Source organism: Xyrauchen texanus, chromosome 35, assembly GCF_025860055.1.
Source record: "Xyrauchen texanus isolate HMW12.3.18 chromosome 35, RBS_HiC_50CHRs, whole genome shotgun sequence".
In the NCBI taxonomy this organism is placed as follows: Eukaryota; Metazoa; Chordata; class Actinopteri; order Cypriniformes; family Catostomidae; genus Xyrauchen; species Xyrauchen texanus.
The window spans coordinates 34,528,226-34,548,597 of NC_068310.1; the positions used below are offsets into that span (position 1 = coordinate 34,528,226).

Consider the following 20,372-nt stretch of genomic DNA (forward strand, 5'->3'; position numbering starts at 1 on the left):
TTTATTGCTTTTAAACAATGAGTATTCGATATATGTTGACTCAGCTAATGTAATGTTCACCTATTAAAAGAGCTCTCAAATTAGCGCTAAAGTTTTGAGTGTGCGGAGCCCATGGCGACAGCAGCAGGCAGAGGTGTTAGCAACACTGAACTATCCATCCTGACAGACCATTGTCAGGGAGCCAGCCGGGCATCTGGGTTATTAATAACCTCCACAGGCTCTGGTTTAAACCCTGCTGTTAGTTGAAGCATTAAGTGTAGCTGCCGATCAGAATTCCCTGCAAGAACGAGACACCCAGACGCGGTGTGAAATAGCTGTTCCTTTTATTCATTGTTGTCGACTGTTAACTGAAAAATGTCCAATGACATGCACACATACTTAATTTACACCTAATTTAAATATGTATTAATTTAATTTAAACGTACTGTATTTATATATTTAATTGTATTTATTTATTATAAATTATTATTTATTTGTTGCTTGCGGAAAATATGTGTGGACGACCCGAGTTCAAATCCAGCCCTGGTTTTTTCCTGTTCACATCTCATAAACGGCACCATAAAAGCAAAAGGGGTCCATATGGTATGCTATATTCCAAGTCTTTTGAAGCCATAAAATGGTATTGAGTGAGGAACAGACCAAACGTAAGTAGTTATTCACTTAGAATCTTGCCTCTAAAGAATACTACCCTTTAAGGCTCAAATTTCTGTTCCTTGTATCCTGGTTAACTGACATAAAATCCGGTCCACAATGCAAATTAGTGTGTTCGAGAACTGCCCCTTTGACACAAAGCGACATCTGAAAGAGCTGATCTAATATCTGTTTACAGGTTCATAAATTCAGCCGAGAAGAGAAAGTCTGTGAACACTCCCAATCAGGTACCAGACCCTTTTGTCCTAATTATATGTTTGTTTGCTGTGTTTGTATTAGAGTACATTATGCACTATTGTTTTTTAGCGCATTGTAAATCCCAGCCTGGATTTATGAACATTACACGACCTTGGCAAAAAAAATTTTTTAAACAAAATCCCGTGCCTTATAACACGTTTTGCTGCAGTTTCTCAGTGATTTGTGAGTGAAATAGAGTCGTAATCAGACACTCTTTTTTAAGGTGACTATTAGATGGAGGTTTGATGAGTAAAATGTACCTCCATAACCAAACTTTCAACCTAAACCTAACAAATAGTGATCTAAAATCAAATGATAGGTAGATCCAAAACAGACATTCTTACTCTAAACCAACACCTATGTCCAAAAACAAAATGAGAATTGTAAAGCACATTTTCTGAAACAACCACATACTCACGTGTCACTTCTATGACACTCTCGTCTCATGTGTCACCTTTCCTGCTTCAGTGGTCTCGAACCACATACTTAATACTCCAAAATTCAACCTTCTATTAAGTGAGCAACAAGCGTTAAAATGCATTTAGTGCAAAGTGTTTCAATATCATAATATAGCAGTTTGTGAGTAATAGAGCGAAAAATATGTGTTTATAAAGTCATAATCAGCCGTTGTGCTCGCGATTTGTGTGAAAGTGAAAAAAATTCACAGTTCAACTAGTGTTTATTTCACCAATTTAACTTGTAATTATCAGGCCTTAAAAAGTCATGGAAATGTATTTAGTTATGCTCAGTTCTAACATGTTTCATTAAAATTGCTCTTTGTAAGTGCAAACTAGTAAATGATTCCTTATGCAGTGATCACTAAAGGCTGGAAATCACTGAATGTCATGGAAAAGTAATTAAAAGTCATTGTTCAAAAGGTATGGGAAGAAACCCTTGATTCAGTATTATAGATTTTGTTTAGTACATGCTCTGAAGCAAACAAAAGGTTGATTTACTTTGAATGAAAATGCACTGATCAATGTTGCATTGAGAAATAGAGAGAAATGTGAATGTAGACATGGCTATAGTGCACCCTCGGACATTTCATTGTCAGACATTGTTCAAATTAGCCATAACGATTTGCTTGCCAATATATTTGTTTGTATATGCGTATGTTAAAAGACACAATGAGTTACTGCCGTCAACATTTAACATCATTAGTAGTGTTTGTTAAGCCAAGCTTCACTATTACTGTTGCTCATACGTAGGAGTAGGGATTTGTACAAACCCTTCGTATTAACATTAACAGCAACCATGTTTGCTAACCACAAAGCAATGCACTAAGACAACACAGAACATCTCAGCAACAACCCAAAGCACACTAGCAACTACATAGCAACACCCTGGCAACCATATAGCAATGCCCTAGCAACCACCCAAAACACCCTAACAACTGCACAGCTGCACACTAAACAAAAAACAATACCTTAGCAAGTGCATGGCAACACCATTGCAACCATCCAGAGCACTCTACCAATCACATAGGAAAGTGCTGTAAACCACCCAGAACACCCTAGCAACCATGTTATCAAACCTCAGAGTAACATGCTGAATACATTCAGAACATCTCAGCAACCACCTTGAACAGCCTAGCAACTGCATAGCAACACCATTACAACCCCTTAGAATGCCTTAGCAACCACTAGAACACAAATAGCAACTGCATGGCAACACCCTGGTAAACAACCAGAACATCCTGGCAACTGCATAGCAATGCCCTGGCAAACACCCAGAACACCATAGCAACCACATAGTAATGTGCTAAAAAACACTGCAAATCAATAACCTTACAACCACTCAGAACACCCTAGCTACCACATAGCATCACCCTGGTAAACAACCAGAACAGCCAAGCAACTGCATAGCAATTTCTTTGCAACCAGCCAAAACACCCTAGCAACCACATTGCAATGTGCTAAATAACCACTCAGAACACTTTATCAACTGCATAGCTACACCCTGGCAACCAACCAGAACACCTTAGTAACCACACAGCAACCACCTAGAATGGCTTAGCAACTGCATATCAACACTCTCAGAACACAATCAGAACACCTTAGCAATCACTCCATGGCATTATGCTGCTGAATTTTATTTAAATTTAAAAACATAATCTTTATTTTCCTTAAAAAGGAAACAAGTGGAATACAAGTATGTGGTTTTCTCGAACATTGTGATCTCAGTGAAAATACCATGAACTTGACTCTTCTAAAAGACACCCTAAGCTGTAGAACATTCAGATGTCCTTCACATGATGTTGATTATAATGATAATGATGATGATGTAGGTGAAAATAGTGATGCTGGTTAGCTATGATCAGATAAGTGATGATTAATGTAGTTAATTCTGTGATTGAATGTGTGTGTGTGCGTGTGTGCGTGCATGCATGCACTCATTGCCTTTCCTCCTCTCTCTCTTTTACTCAGAATGCAATTCCATGCGTCACAAAGACCGGAGGAAAGAATCTGTGGACGTCAGATCCATCAGCTCACACAGCAGTGATGGTGAGAGAGAGAGAGAGAGAGAGAGAGAGAGAGAGAGATGGTGTGAGAGAGAGAGAGAGAGAGAGAGAGAGAGAGAGAGAGAGAGAGAGAGAGAGAGAGAGTGTGTTTGATCGGAATACACCAACATGAATGAGAGACACAAATAGAAAAAACTGATACAGGGGGATTTCATATAAAAAAAGGAAAAGTAGAAATGCAAATTGAAGACAATGAAAGAATTAAACAGAGTCAAGCTTTTCAGTAGAGAAAGGAACTGTTTGGAACTGCGTAATAGAAACCTAAAGATGACACCTTGTAATGGTAAACATGTAGATATGCTGGACTTTTGTTAAAGGGTTAGTTCACCTAAAATGTAAGATTCTGTCATAATTTACTCACCCTCATGTTGTTCCAAACTTGTATGATTTCCTTTATTGGAACACAAAAGTGTGCGTGTGTGTGTGCGTGCGTGCGTGTGCGTGCGTGTGCGTGCGTGCGTGTGCGTGCGTGCGTGTGTGTGCGTGTGTGCGTGCGTGCGTGCGTGCGTGTGTGTGTGTGTGTGTGTGTGTAAGCTCCAGATGAGCGGGGCTCTCTGTGACGTGACGAGCGTGGATGACATCAGCACTCTATTATTTAAGAAGCTCTCTTTCTCTGTCAGCTCCCAGTCTACAGAATTGCAGATATTCTTCAATGGCCCGTATTCACTCCATGACTATTGAAGCTCCAATCACAAAGGTACACCAGCATTATTGCACACGGAAATACAGATGCATAACCCTTTATATCTACCTATAATATATAATCAAAGAGGATTTCTACCTGCTTGTAACACACTAACCCTCAATAACTGTATATATAAAATCCAATATCATCATTTAAATCCAGCTATAAAAATGTTACCTAATCTAGATATGGATGTAAATTGTCCCTGCAGTTACATTTACATGTTCAGCATATTTGTTTTTTAATAATTATGAATGGCACTAAAATATTGAACATTTTAATACACATCTACTCTAAAACACTTCTGTAGTCAGGATATGACTTTATTATATAAACACAGCTTTTAACGGCTTTGCTTACCTTAATGAATGCCTGTGGTTGTATTTACGAGCTCTCAATGGTGACTGAGTATTTGTTTAAGGCAATAGATGAAAAACAGGCATCAATGGGATATTCTTTACACTTCAGAGATTTTTATGGTTTAAACAGCTGGTTAGTGGTTTGTTGTTCACTTTCAACCCCACTGTCATTTTTCTTCTTGTATTTCATTCTCTGTAGGTGATAAATATCATAAACGCAGCACAGGAGAGCAGTCCCGTGACAGTGGTGGAAGCTCTGGATCGTGTTTTGGAGATCTTGAGGACCACTGAACTCTATTCACCCCAACTGGCCTCAAAAGAGGACGACCCTCACACCAATGACCTGGTCGGGGGACTCATGAGTGTAAGTCAAGGGTCAGGGGTCATTTGGCACATCTTTCTTCTCCTCTGGTCAGGTGAACTCTTCTTTTTCAATATATATCTAATATATACTGTATGTACTGTATAATAGGCAATGTGTAATGTGCTATCTATAAGGTAATTGTGCATGGTTTATTGATTGGTTTTGTACTTTATTTATTTTTTACATGGATTAATTATCTAAAATTATTAATTATTATTAATTTAATTTATATTAATTGTTATTGATATATTATAGTTATATTTTATATTGTTACATTTCATATTTTTATTTTATTATTACATTATTATATTTTTATACTTTTTATCAAGTACTAAAATATATTACTATTAATTTTTAAATCCTTTACATTTTATATTTTAACATGACATATTTTTATTTTATTATACAATTTTATTTATGAATAATAATAATACTTGTATGTATATATAATATATATTTTAAAATACTTAATTTTATATTGTACAATTGAATGTGTCTATGTGATAAATTACTATTTTAAAATCCTTAACAATATATATTGTAACATTTAATTTTTTATTTTACAATTACATTTTATTTTATATTATTTTTTAATAATATGTATTTTATTTATGTATAATATATATATATATATATATATATATATATATATATATATATATATATATATATATATATATATATATATATATATAATATAAAAAAATATTTTCAATTATTAATATTTCTTTGTGTTTTATATTAATTATTAATTATACATTTTAAAATCATGTTTTTCTTTTATTTTTCCCCTTTAAGTGTTAGGAACTAAATGACATAAAGACTATATAATACACAGAAATCTCCATATATAGTACATAGATCAACTTGCAATAGGCAGGAATAAAACGTAGAGAACATTTTTCAACCGAGAATCATCATTACTGGAGAAATTCAGACATGGTCTGCCAGGATCAGTGTCCTTATCCAGCACATGACTGCATGTTGAATGTCAGTCAGTAGATGTGAATACTTGTGTTTTTGTGGTACAGATGCGTTGAGCTCCATGCTCACTGTTAACCAGCAGAATGTGACGACAGTCCTGTGTTTATTTACACATCAGTCTCTCTGTCTGTCACACCCACATCTGCTACTTTAAAAGTGTTCCATTATTAAAACTGATTAAAAATGTTACAGGTGAACGTTTTTGAAAAATCCCTAACCTTAAGTACAAGCAGATTCAGACCGCTGTCTTCATAATGTAATTTTTCTCCGACCTTTTCAGTGGTCAACCTTTTTGAAGGGAGGTCAGAGTTCAATCTCCCAGTACAACGGCAGAGTTCATACAGTACAGCTGTGGTAATTTCATTGGGGGATGTGTGTGTGTGTGTGTGTGTGTGTGTGTGTGTGTGTGTGTGTGTGTGTGTGTGTGTGTGATATTTCTGCATGTAATGTTCTGTTATCATACCCCTGTGGCATATCAGACAGAGTTTGTTTTAAATTCTGGAGTCTTTTTAAATTTGGATCTGGTTTTTGTGTGCTGATAAATAGCTTTTACTCATGATGAGAGCACACATACACACTGAGGCATGAGTTATGGGTCGTGCGGTAGTGCTGTGTTTGAATGTGTTGTTATGATTATGTTGGCTGGAAACAAAATCTTGACTTTCTCACTCTCTTCCTCTGAAATCTTTTTAGTTTTAGTCTGAAATATGTGTGGTGGTGGTGGTGGCGTAGTGGCTAAAGCACAGGGCTGTTAATCAGAAGGTCGCTGGTTCGAACCCCACAACCACCACCATTGTGTCCTTGAGCAAGACACTTAACTCCAGGTTGCTCCTGGGGGATTGTCCCTGTAATAAGTGCACAGTAAGTCGCTTTGGATAAAAGCATCTGCCAAATGCATAAATGTAAATGTATTTCCTTCTTCATTTCAGGATGGACTCAGAAGGTTGTCTGGGAATGAGTATGTCTTCTCCAAAAGTGCTTTACACAGTATGTTTTAACCCTCAAATTCTTATAAAAATGATCTGCCATTTCTTCTTGAAAAGAAACAGAAAGCTTCGATGTTGTAAACCCACATTTCCAAACTAAATATTATTCAAAACAACTTGAATTCAGATTGAGCCTGTTTACATTCTTAATAAATGTTCTTAATATGCATGTTTCATCAGTGCATGTTATTCCAAAGAAAAAGGTTTTCATAATCTTTCACCAAATTATAGAAACATTCTCCAGCTCTGACACAACTATTGTATTCGACTGACATAATCAAGATTGCATGAGCCGTGAAAAATTATTTGATAACACTTTCGATAATGCATTGAAAAGTCATAATGCATTATAATGCAATTGTAATGTCTCATTATACACCTTATAATATGTAAAAACTTCTCATAAATAATTTTAACCACAGTTATAATTCATTGTAAAACTTGCCTATTCTTAATTATACTTTGGAATATAAAACATTATAACATTACCAAAATCAAATTTGATCTGCAGAATTTATAATGTGTTCTTATTTGTATTATATACTATATATTAGGTATATAGGTATAGGTATAACTTCCATTATATAAGCTTGAATTTATATGGTTTGTGTATTTATGTTATGGCTGTTTATAAAGCCAAGACCACTTATAATGGTTTATGATCGTGTCATAAAGCCTTATGACTGTTTACACTATGAGATAAATTACTGTACACAAAGTATAATAAATATGACATTATTTCTGCAGATAAAATGAGATGTTGATTGTGTTAATAGTAATGTGTTATACCCTTTATGCTATGACTATGAATAGGAAAGAACAACCCCAATTCCAAAAAAGTTGGGACAGTATGAAATATGCTAATAAAAACAAAAAGGAGTGATTTGTAAATTATATTCAACCTTTGGTGTAGTTAAAGCACAACAACTACAGATTATATGATGATTTACCTTGTGAATTTCAATGTTTTTTGAAAATGTACAGTACTTTCAAATCAGGTGATTGCAACGCTCCAAAATAGTTGAGACGGGGGCAATTTAAGACTAATAAAAATTTGACGAGTTGAAATGACAAGGTGATGTGAAACCTGAGAAGTTAAACAAGTGAGGCAAAAGGAGCCTCCAAAAACAGCCTAGTCCTTCAAAAGCAAGGATCATTCAAGAGTTTTCAATTTGCCAACAATTCTTATATTCTTCAGCAAATAATCCAGCTCTTTCAGAACAATGTTCCCCAAAGCCAAATTGGAAAGATTTTGGGCATTTCACCCTCTACAGTGGACAATATAGTTAAAAGATTCAAGGAATCTGGTCAAATCTCGGTGCGTAAAGGGCAAGATGAAAAGCACTTCTGAATGCTCATGATCTCTGATCCATCTGACATCACTGTCTTAAAAAATGTCATCCATCTGTAATGATATCATGAACATGGGTTTGGGATAACTTTAATAAACCTTTGTTAGTCAACGACACTCTTCGCAGCATCCACAGATGCAAGTTAAGACTTTACAAAGCAAAGCAGAAGCCGTACATCAACACTGTTCAGAAGCGCTGCCGACTTCTCTGGACTCGGTCTCATCTTAGATGGAAAGTAGAACAGTGGAACTGTGTTTTTTGGTCTGAAGAGTCACATTTCAAATAGTTTTTGAAAAACACAGATGTCGTGTTATCCGGGCCAAAGAGGAAAAGGACCATCTAAGCTGTTATTAGCGTCAGGTCCAAAAGCCAGTGTCTGGATGGGTCAAGGGTGTGTCAGCACCCATGGCATGTGTAACTCACACATATGTGAGAACACCATGAATGCAGACAGATATGTAAATGTTTTGGAGCAACATATACTACCATCCAGCACTGTCATTTCCAGGGACATCCCTGCATTTTCCAGCAGGACAACTTCAAACCACATACTGCCCGGATTACAAGATCATGGCTGTGTAAGCAGAGAGTGCGGGTGCTAGATTGGCCTGCCTGCAGTCCTGACCATCTCCAATTGAGAATGTTTGGTGCATTAGGAAGCACATCATACGGTGACAAAAACTTATGCAGCTTAAGACCTACATAATGGATGAATGTGGGAAAATTCCACTTTCTAAACTTAACAAACTTGTGTCTTCAGTGCCCAAATGCATAACAAGTGTTATTAGAAGAAATTATTTTACACAGTGGTGAACACTCAACTGACCCAACTGTTTTGGAGCGTGTTGCAATCATCTGATTTGAAATTACAGTACATTTTAAAAAAACAATTAAATTCTCAAGGAAAAACATCATATAATGTGTAGTTGTTGTGCTTTCAATATTGAAAAGGTTGAATGTCATTTACAAATCATCCATTTTTGTTAGTTAGAATAATTTATGAAAAGTTGTAATAATTTATGAAAAGTTGTAACATGTTATACAGTGTATTATGAGATATTATGAATACATTCTAATGCCTTTGCAGTGTGTTATCAAATTGTGCTTAATAGAAAGAGTCAGAAATGATATTATTAACCAATAAAATCATAGCCCAATTTTTACAATCCAATCAAATCCCACGGGATTAAATCAAGTCCCGTCCTACATGGAAGTTAATTGTATGGCGAATACCATTTCAAGTTGTCTTTATATGTATTATCCAATTTTGTTAGTTGCATAAGAGCCTTTTTGTATTTCTTTTTCTGTCTCAAGAGCCTGCTTTTTGGAATTTGAACTTGAAAAGTGATTTGTATTTAGTGATTAGTGTTTGTTAAGATGTTACAACAAACCTCTCGTTAATTTTTACAAAGCTGTTTTAAGGATTCGAAATAAGTTGTTATGCTGGTCTGTGATATTCCATTTTGATCTCGGACCTTTGACTGTCACCCCAGATATGAGTCAGAGTCAGCTGGTAGTGCCTGTCCCTTTAAACGACGTCCCACCCTCAATCGCAGAGCTGCTGAATGAGGAAGACCACTGGGAATTCAACATCATGGAGCTGGAAGCAGCCACGCACAAGAGGTACCAGAGAGAGTGAGAGAGAAGAAGTAAGAGGAAGAGAGAGAGAGAGAGAGAGATTGGAAATGAATGAGCTGAGGAGAGAAGGAAAGGTAGAAGCAGGTTCCAAAATGTACTATTTGCCACATCTACCAAAAGGCAGTATATTCTGCAAATACTTCTTACCTTTAACGAAACCTCTTCTGAAACTATAATTGGTTTATTATTTGCAGTACATAATATGTAAAAACCTAAAATATTACAAATATCAGAACAAACAGCTTTTATATATATCCACATACACTCACCTAAAGGATTATTAGGAACACCATACTAATACTGTGTTTGACCCCCTTTCGCCTTCAGAACTGCCTTAATTCTACGTGGCATTGATTCAACAAGGTGCTGAAAGCATTCTTTAGAAATGTTGGCCCATATTGATAGGATAGCATCTTGCAGTTGATGGAGATTTGTGGGATGCACATCCAGGGCACGAAGCTCCCGTTCCACCACATCCAAAAGATGCTCAATTGGGTTGAGATCTGGTGACTGTGGGGGCCATTTTAGTACAGTGAACTCATTGTCATGTTCAAGAAACCAATTTGAAATGATTCGAGCTTTGTGACATGGTGCATTATCCTGCTGGAAGTAACCATCAGAGGATGGGAACATGGTGGCCATAAAGGGATGGACATGGTCAGAAACAATGCTCAGGTAGGCCGTGGCCCAATTGGCACTAAGGGGCCTAAAGTGTGCCAAGAAAACATCCCCCACACCATTACACCACCACCACCAGCCTGCACAGTGGTAACAAGTCATGATGGATCCATGTTCTCATTCTGTTTACGCCAAATTCTGACTCTACCATCTGAATGTCTCAACAGAAATCGAGACTCATCAGACCAGGCAACATTTTTCCAGTCTTCAACTGTCCAATTTTGGTGAGCTCTTGCAAATTGTAGCCTCTTTTTCCTATTTTTAGTGGAGATGAGTGGTACCCGGTGAGGTCTTCTGCTGTTGTAGCCCATCCGCCTCAAGGTCGTGCGTGTTGTGGCTTCACAAATGCTTTGCTGCATACCTCGGTTGTAACGAGTGGTTATTTCAGGCAAAGTTGCTCTTCTATCAGCTTGAATCAGTCGGCCCATTCTCCTCTGACCTCTAGCATCAACAAGGCATTTTCAGCCCACAGGACTGCCGCATACTGGATGTTTTTCCTTTTCACACCATTCTTTGTAAACCCTAGAAATGGTTGTGCGTGAAAATCCCAGTAACTGAGCAGATTGTGAGATACTCAGACCGGCCCGTCTGGCACCAACAACCATGCCACGCTCAAAATTGCTTAAATCACCTTTCTTTCCCATTCTGACATTCAGTTTGGAGTTCAGGAGATTGTCTTGACCAGGACCACACCCCTAAATGCATTGAAGCAACTGCCATGTGATTGGCTGATTAGATAATTGCATTAATGAGAAATTGAACAGGTGTTCCTAATAATCCTTTAGGTGAGTGTATGTGCCACTGCATGTAGTTCTTCAGTAAGTAAAAGTAAACTGGTCCCACTGTATATTAGGTGTCTTTAATACTACATACTAACATTAAAATACAATCAGTATGAATGAATGAATGAATGTTACATTTATATACCGCTTTTCTGACACTACACTCAAAGCGCTTTATACAGTGAGCAGGGGACTCTCTTCATCCACCACCAGTGTGCAGCATCCACCTGGATGATGCGACAGCAGCCATAATGCACCAGTACACTCACCACACACCACCCATTGGTGGAGAGGAGAGAGTAGAGTGATACAGCCAATTAATGGAGGGGGATTATTAGGAGGCCATGATTGAGAAGGGCCAAAGTCACAACAGATGTTTTCTTGTGCATCTCACTACACTTACAGCACAATCAGAGATTATCAAAAGGTTTATCATTCTTACAAGTCAACTTAAACTATGTAATGTCACAGTTCCAGATGAAGTTACCAGCCAACTAGCAAAAACCCCTTATTTTATTTAATAAAATATAAAAAAAACATTTTTTATCTAATTTTATTATATAGGGTATTATATAAGGACATTTCACCTGATTATGTACCTACAATTTTGAGACACTTGAACAGGAATATATCCTTACAGTGTGTGTGTGTGTGTGTGTGTGTGTGTGTGCGTGTGTGTGTGTAGGTCCCTCTCATATCTGGGTCTGAAGATCTTCACTGCTTTTGGTGTGTGTGAGTTTCTGAACTGCACAGAGGCCACCCTGCGCTCATGGCTACAGGTGATCGAGGCGAATTATCATGCCTCAAATTCTTACCACAACTCAACACACGCTGCCGATGTTCTGCATGCCACTGCATACTTCCTGCGCAAGGACAGAGTCAAGGTACTCATGACGACGATTCAGAGTACTATGTAACAGAAATGTCTCATTTACACTTTCATCCAAAATAGGTACAATTTGAACAACCAAGTGTTTAGACTGTTACTGTATTAAACAACACTGACTTGATTATTTGAAAGGCTTTTTTATTGGATTTGAGTGTTAAATTTGATTTGATTTGAATCTCTAGTAAACTAAACTGAATTTGATTCATGTTGAATTATATTGAACTTGCCATAACAATATAAATAGTTTTAAAAAAGTGATATAAACATAACTATATGGTACTAAACTGAATTTGAGCTAACTTGTATTGAGCGGACCTAAGCAAAATACATTTGAATGTAAATGTATGCAACTTACCTACAGTATATCAAAGGTTTTTCTTTTGTGTTTGCAGGGCAGTCTAGATCAATTGGATGAAGTCGCAGCATTATTAGCAGCGACGGTTCATGACGTTGATCACCCAGGTCGAACCAACTCGTTCCTGTGCAATGCAGGGAGTGAACTGGCCATCCTGTACAACGACACAGCCGTCCTGGAGAGTCATCACGCCGCTCTCGCATTCCAGCTTACCGTACGAGACAGCAAGTGTAACATATTCAAAAACATGGAGAGGTATCAGCGTCCACATACACACATACAACTCATGTTCTTAATCTTGTGTTCCAGTTTAAATATCGAAACATATTTAAAACAATATACATTTACTTGAGAAGCAAAATAGTGCAAAATAATAATACTTGCTTTCAGAAAATAAAGATTACTTTTAATAAATGATAGTTTTTTTAGGGCTTTCAATCGATTAAAATTTTTAATCGAATTAATTACATGGTGTCCCAATTCATTAATCGTATTTAATCGCATATACAAATATTTGCTGAGAAAGCCCCTCATATAACAATAATTCAATATATAATGATGAAAAAAATAGTTATCTTTAAATATTTAAAAATGATACATATAATTTTTTATATTTAAAGATAACTATCTTGCTTGTGTAGCGATTCGGGTGCGTTGCATCATAAACATAACATTTTTAGGTCATCGTGTCAAGTTAAATATAGTTTAATACTTAGAACACACCTTGAGATCCCTTAGTTCAGATTTGCGCTCCATCAAGTGTTTTGAACGCAAGAGCGTAACGAATGTCTGTGTTGTTCTGCTACTGAAGGGTTGTTTTGTTCACTGTATAAACTGCGTGTTGCCACACAGCTGAAGTTTCACTTACTGCCCTCTGGAGTAAACAGGTGGTACTACAAGCGTGCATTTCTCAGGAATCTTCCTTATTACGGTCTGGGGGCATTGCGATCAATTGCGTTAATTTTTTTAACGCGTTATTTTTAATAATATTAATCACACTGAATTAATGCGTTAAATCAACAGCCCTAGCTTATTTATATCTAAATAATTTAAATTTAAAAAGTAATTCTGGGAAGTTGTGCTGGAATAATTATTTTTTGTTTTGTAGGTGTAAACCTCACAAAAGTTTTGTTAAATTAATCAAGAAATTATTCTTTTGTTTTCCAACGGGATATTTATTCTCTAATGAAAGTCCTAATATCTTATGCTATACTACTACTCAAAAACAATCCTCCATATAGAACTCACAATGATAACATTAATAAACACACAAACTTACATACTTTCAATCTCTCCATACACAGGACTCAGTTTCGAACCCTACGGCAAGCAATAATAGACATGGTGTTGGCCACAGAGATGACGCGACACTTTGAGCACGTCAACAAGTTTGTAAACAGCATCAACAAACCCATGAGTGCCATTGAGGAGACAAGCTCCAATGTAAGATGCACATGTAAATGTATTTTTATACTGTATGTATGCAGTCAATCTAACCATTTCAACTCTGTGATCATTGTTGATTTGCATGTGTAACAGAGTGAAGGAAGTGATTGTGAGGGTCAGGCCAGTATTCGCAATTCTCCTGAAAATCGCCTGTTAATTAAACGGATGCTGATTAAATGTGCCGATGTGGCCAATCCCTGCAGACCTCTTGAGCTCTGTATCGAATGGGCAGGACGTATTTCGGAAGAGTACTTTGCTCAGGTTAACACCATCACTCACATATGCACCCACCCTCCCACACTTGTAGTTACATACACTCTTTTATCTGTGCTTACATTCTCTAAAAGACATGAAATATCCATTGATTCTTTGCAAATATAGTTTGTTAATGTGGATGATTTCAAAGTGAAAATATTCAGTGGGAACTAATGTAGGGTGGGACTTGAATTTATCCATTGAAATTTGAAAGGGTGAAACATGTTGTGCCTTGGTACTATTAGTTAATAATATTTTTCTCTGGCCAGACAGCCTTGGTTATGTCTGCATAAATGAAAAGTAATTTAAAAGGCAGGGGCAAGTTTTGGTTTAAATGATTTGCACTGATTAATTGTGCTCATTAATTCCTGGGACATTTATTAAGAAAGTAAATATGGATCATTTTGATTCCTGTCTTCCAACCATTTGCTTACTGTAGTTGTGATCTCTTTCTCTTTCTCTCTTTCTCTCTCTTTCTCTATTTCTCTAGACTGATGAGGAGAAAAGACAAGGTTTGCCGGTTGTCATGCCTGTGTTCGATCGGAATACCTGCAGCATTCCCAAATCCCAGATCTCCTTTATCGACTATTTCATCACAGACATGTTTGATGCCTGGGATGGTATGTGCACACACAAATATGCTTGTAACTAGATTTGTACTAACTACAGTACTTCTGGTAATCCTTACAGTCCAGACACGTCAAAGATGGGGTAATGTGGTGTAGTGAATAAAGATAAGGCTGATAACCAGACGTTGTTCATCAGTGAGACCTGTATGGTCCATGAACTTCCACAATTGGATGCTTGTGCAATGCACTTGACCTCAGGTTGCTTAAGGGGATTTAAAATAGGGCCCAACAATCTACAGTATACATCATTACCAGGGCTGGACTGGGAAGAGAAATCGGCCTGGGATTTTACATGACAACTGGCCCAAAACTTGTTGGGGGGGGGTTAGTGAGGCAAAACTTGTTGAGGGGGGGTTTGTTCGCTGTCCTTTTCTGCATATCACGGCACCGTTTTGTCGGTGCGCAAGTGTCGATCACTATAGAGACCGTGATGTCCTCCGCTATTTTAAACAGCACCCATTGTGTAATTAAACTGTCTGTTGTGTCTCTCAGCTGTGATGAGCCGTAATGTTGAAGTTGTTCGTTTAAAGCCATTTAAAGCTATTTCCTAGCTGTAGTAGTGTAGTAAGTGTAGTAAGCGATCACAAAGAGCTGTTGTATGTAAATGGTTGACGCGGATTCACTTCACATCACCTAACTGGCTCATATTACACACAAAAATTATCTTTGGCCGCCACCTACTGGCTAACATGTGTAATGATCTGCACTGCTCTTACACTTTAGTTCAGAATGGCACAAATACAAGCGGAGTGATACACATAGCGAAGCATCCGAGTGATGATGGTGTGAGACCATCAGTACTCATGGAACATCTCTCGTCCAATTAGATGCGAGGACCAGAACTAACTGTTGTATATATATGTATGTATATATATATATATATATATATATATATATATATATATATATATATATATATATATATATATTTGAAACTGTCTGCTATATGACAACATACTTCTGGGACAAAAACAGCAATTATTCCTATATGTCCACACTGAAATTTTCAAATATGACAACCTTTTGTTGTGTTAAAAACACACCAAACAATGACAAGCCAATCATAATTCCTGTAAAAAAAAAAAAAAAAGAGAGTATTGTGTGTAATTGTTTATTTTTAAAAGAGAGAGAGAGAGAGAGAGAGAGAGAGAGAGAAATACTTTCCCAGGCCCATCTTTTGAGTCATCTGGTTCTCTTAAATGAGTAGAAATGGTCCATTAGCAGTAGAAGATGTTTGACCAGAGGGTTGGGAATGGGATGGTTGATGATATGGTTGTGATAATGTTATCCAGAGGTTGAGCAGAATGTGGTGAGGTTCAGAAACTTAAGTCTGTCTTTCCCACTGAGCTGAACCCCAGAGAGTAAACCTGCTTACTGACAGCTATGATGTCATGGAAACTTTAAAAATGGCAGAGAGGGACAGGTGTGTGTGTGTGTGTGTGTGTGTGTGTGTGTGTGTGTGTGTGTGTGTGTGTGTGTGTGTGTGTGTGTGTGTGTGTGTGTGTGTGTGTGTGTGTGTGTGTGTGTGTGAAAGAGAAAAAATTTGCATCTATGTATGTGTATCAGTGATTTCCATAGTGTGAGGTCAGGATACAGTGAAGCTCAATCTCTTGAGTGCTTTGCAGATTTAATTCCCAAGGTCACTATTGGGTCAGTTTATCATAGAGGAGCTGTGTGTGTGTGTGTGTGTGTGCGTGTGTGTTTATTCACCACATTCTCAAGAGGATGTACTAGAAATGGGAGAGTGCATGCATATGTGTGAACATACAAACTGCCATATTTACACCCATATAAACAAACACATACTGTACACCCAACTGTCTGTAGTCTGTCTGCCAGAACCGAATGCAACAAAACAGATGGTGATATGAGGGGAAATGAGAAAGATTAGAATAAACAAAATGTGCTTACTGTAACTTACTAGACAGACAGACAGACAAACAGACAGATGGATGGATGGACAAATAGATAGATAGATCATTATTCGTTGCCTTGAGATGATCTCTCTCTCTCTCTCAGCCTTTGCCAGTTTGCCAGGCTTGATGGAGCACTTGACAGTCAACTACAACTACTGGAAGAACTTGGATGAGATGAAGTGTAAAAGCCTGCGACCTCCACCTCCACCGTGACCCTAATGAACTCTACCATCCTTGGCTGAAAGGTCAGAATTAATGCCTTGAATGTAGCATCTCTGCCTGACCTCAAAGATTCCGTCCACTGAACGCAGATCAGCAGCCCTGTTTTCCAGACGATGCTCCACCCCTAGCGACAATCGCCTCGGTTACAAGGGTAAAAAACAAACGAACGAGGAATGCACTTTAACCAGTCCTCCTTCAGCATCTTTAACTCTCTTCTATTTTTTTTATATCTGTCTGTGTCCTTTTGGCTGTTTTTAACTACTAGACAATGATTTTTGTAATTGCATTGTCTGAAAGAAGATCATGACTGATTTTAGTCCAGTAGAATACAGTATATATATATATATATATACTATATACACTCAACTTTGGGGTATACAGTGGGACTAAAGACATTTATGCTCCGAGAGGTCTGTAACCAAACACAAACCCATGCACATTTATATATACTTTATAAACCGATATGAACTCATGGATCACAGATCTGAATGCCAAAAGGGCTTCATTTGGATTCTGAAACAGTTTTCCATGATGCCTAAATGTTGGATGGCTAAACCCATTTACAATTACCCTGCACTGAGATGTACAGGAGACCAAGTAGTGAACCTTGCGGCACACCACAATTTTCCTTCAGTACCAGCCCACCTGCTTCTTACTGGTTTGATAAAATTGGACATGGATGGAATATTTTGACTGAATATTGTCAACAGAATTAAATATAACACAGAATATTTTTAGCAAAACACTGATATCAGACACATACTGTACCAACATGAAGAGTGTGTGTGTGTGTGTGTGTGTGTGTGTGTGTGTGTGTGTGTGTGTGTGTGTGTGTGTGCGTGTGTGTGTGTGTGTGTGTTTGCTTTGTGATGAATGTATCGACAGACAAGACAATTTTACACTTTTTTTGAACGTTAGAGTTAACAGTCCTATTTCACTGTTAGTATGGACACAACATTCCCTAATCATCAATGTTATACTGTGTGTAAACCTTCATTTCAGAACCTAAACTACAGCTCAGCCTCATAATGAGACCACCCATACACTGACATTTGCTCATGTTGATGGGTGGATTGCACAAGTGTTATACCATTTTTAAGTATTTATTAAGGAGCACAGATGTATATTCCTCTGTAATCTCGGGTCTACTTTTACCTAGACAATCTGTCATAGGTTGTCTATACTGTGTTGGTTAGAATTAATCTATCATGAAAGGTGTGTTTATAATCAAACACATTGATGAGTTTTAGGGAAAAAGAACGATTTTCTCTATTTGAACGAAACGTGGCTTTGTTTAGATTTTTTCAATCCGTCACACTGACCAGTGAGTGTTTGAAAACTGTTCAAAAACGCAAGTGTTTTTACTAAATCTTGCTGGTAGTGTCATTTGTTATTTTTGCGGCTTATCTTCTAGCACCTAATTTTTACCGAATACAAAAAATGTCCTTTAAGTGAAACAGGCATATGGGCGCATATCTTAACAGTGTTGGCTCACAGACAGGCTTAGTTTGGATTTATTTAATGTTTATATTTGGTTGCAGTTTGGCCATCTAGTCTTTATGTCTTGTGTACACTCGTTCTTAAAGAGCCCTTGAGCAGGATCGTGAGAACGTCACCTTTACATCATAATGACTGTTCTAGAACATACCAGCCAAACATCACAAAAACGGAGCGTTCTAGAATGTTCTGAAACATCTAAAGAGTTCTTAAGAGTTCTGGGACTGCATCTCAAAGTTAGATTTTTGTACTATGGTCTTGGTCCCGAATTGGTCTGTTCTTACCAAAAATCAAAACACTGCCCCAGTGGCCAAAGCAAGGCCTTGTTGGCGGTATGGGCACGTGTGAGCTCCATTTTTTGGGTGAAATGTCCACTGAGGGGCGCCAAAAATGAGTTGTGAAGCGAGTTGTTTTCAGCTGTACGGGTTTTAATACAGTAAAGAAAAGGAAAAATGTAACCTAACCATCAGTGGAGTAAAAATGTAACGTTAGAGGGTTATGCGAACACAATTACTGCCTGGTTCAACGCAACATGCTTCCGTACACGCCGCAGGGAAAGGTAAACATGCTGAAGCCAATGCAAAAATGTCTGATAGGAGATGCCACTTGTCATTGTGTTGGCATAATGTGGCCGATCCTAGATTACTGGAACTCGGAAACAACACGCCGACTTCCCGTGTGATCATGTTGCAGAGGCAGCTTTTTTGTTTTTACAATGACATTGTAAAATACTCCAGACAGCACAGTTTTGATGAGGCAGCTGGAGCAGCTCGCAGGGTTCTGATTTTTCCTCTTTCCTGTCCTCTCATCCTTCCTGATTTTATCTGCACCCCCCCCCCACTCACCCCCATCTTTGTTTGAAGAGTGGAGGAGTGGATTCAGTATCACTCTCTATGAAGCTTGTATATTAAACAGATTTTAAAAGAATTCTTAATGCATTATGAATTAGGGATGCACAATATATTAGTGAACGTATTTGTATCTGCGAGCATTACCAATATTTAAAGCTGTTTTTCCGGTAAACGTACCCGAATATTCGTAAACAGTAAACTCCTTTTCTATGCCACAAAATTACTAAATTGTTATCCATCTTTTCTGTTTCACATTAAAAGGTTTTAGTGTCTTAAAGCATACAAAATTCATCCTTGTGAACTTAAAACAAATATATAAATAAAGCGCATAGATTTATAACATGGGCCATCATATTAGTTATCATTCATAATACAAATAAATATCAGCTATTTTAATTTTCCCCAAAACTTCTATATTCTTCCTAAAAGTATTAATAATGCTTTGTAAATGGGCCTGGGTAGCTGAGCGAGTATTGACGCTGACTACCACCTCTGGAGTTGCGAGTTTGAATCCAGCGTTTGCTGAGTTACTCCAGCCAGGTCTCCTAAGCAACCAAATTGGCCCGGTTGCTATGGAGGGTAGAGTCACATGCTATAATATGGTTCTTGCTCTCGGTGTGGCGTGTAGTGAGTTGTGCGTGGATGCCGCGGAGAATAGCATGAAGCCTCCACACGCGCTATATCTCCGCGGTACCCTTGCTCAACAAGCCACATGATAAGATGCGTGGATTGACGGTCTCAGACGCGAAGGCAACTGAGATTCATCCTCTGCCACCCGAATTGAGGCGAGTCACTACGCCACCATGAGAACTTGGAGCACATTGGCAATTGGGCATTCCATATAATACAATATAAAAATAATATAATACAAAAATGTTATTGCTTTGTAAAACTTTGCATTCCACTTCGCCTTTACAAAGAATTGTAAGCACAGTTACATTATAATGCTTACCCATTCATTTGAGCAATTTTAAATAGCATAATGTATTAAAACCCAAGATCAACATCTGATCTATGAACACATGAAACTGAATGTTGATTATGTTTTAATGCAATATACTCTTTAAATGTATAT

The 20,372-nt window shown here is 37.6% G+C and overlaps 1 protein-coding gene across 1 annotated transcript in view; it reads left to right on the forward strand.

The window, feature by feature from the left end:
• The window catches only part of LOC127628771 (high affinity cAMP-specific and IBMX-insensitive 3',5'-cyclic phosphodiesterase 8B-like), a 47,204-nt gene extending 27,708 nt beyond the window's left edge, over positions 1–19,496 (forward strand). The window contains exons 11-22 of the mRNA XM_052105641.1: positions 830–878; positions 3,315–3,392; positions 4,030–4,106; positions 4,653–4,817; positions 6,731–6,788; positions 9,633–9,762; positions 11,923–12,121; positions 12,519–12,736; positions 13,786–13,924; positions 14,021–14,188; positions 14,673–14,802; positions 16,831–19,496. Coding sequence (XP_051961601.1) covers positions 830–878; positions 3,315–3,392; positions 4,030–4,106; positions 4,653–4,817; positions 6,731–6,788; positions 9,633–9,762; positions 11,923–12,121; positions 12,519–12,736; positions 13,786–13,924; positions 14,021–14,188; positions 14,673–14,802; positions 16,831–16,940 — 1,521 coding nt within the window. The 3' untranslated portion in view covers positions 16,941–19,496. The remainder of the gene's footprint in view (positions 1–829; positions 879–3,314; positions 3,393–4,029; positions 4,107–4,652; positions 4,818–6,730; positions 6,789–9,632; positions 9,763–11,922; positions 12,122–12,518; positions 12,737–13,785; positions 13,925–14,020; positions 14,189–14,672; positions 14,803–16,830) is intronic.
• Positions 19,497–20,372: the final 876 nt, after the last annotated feature.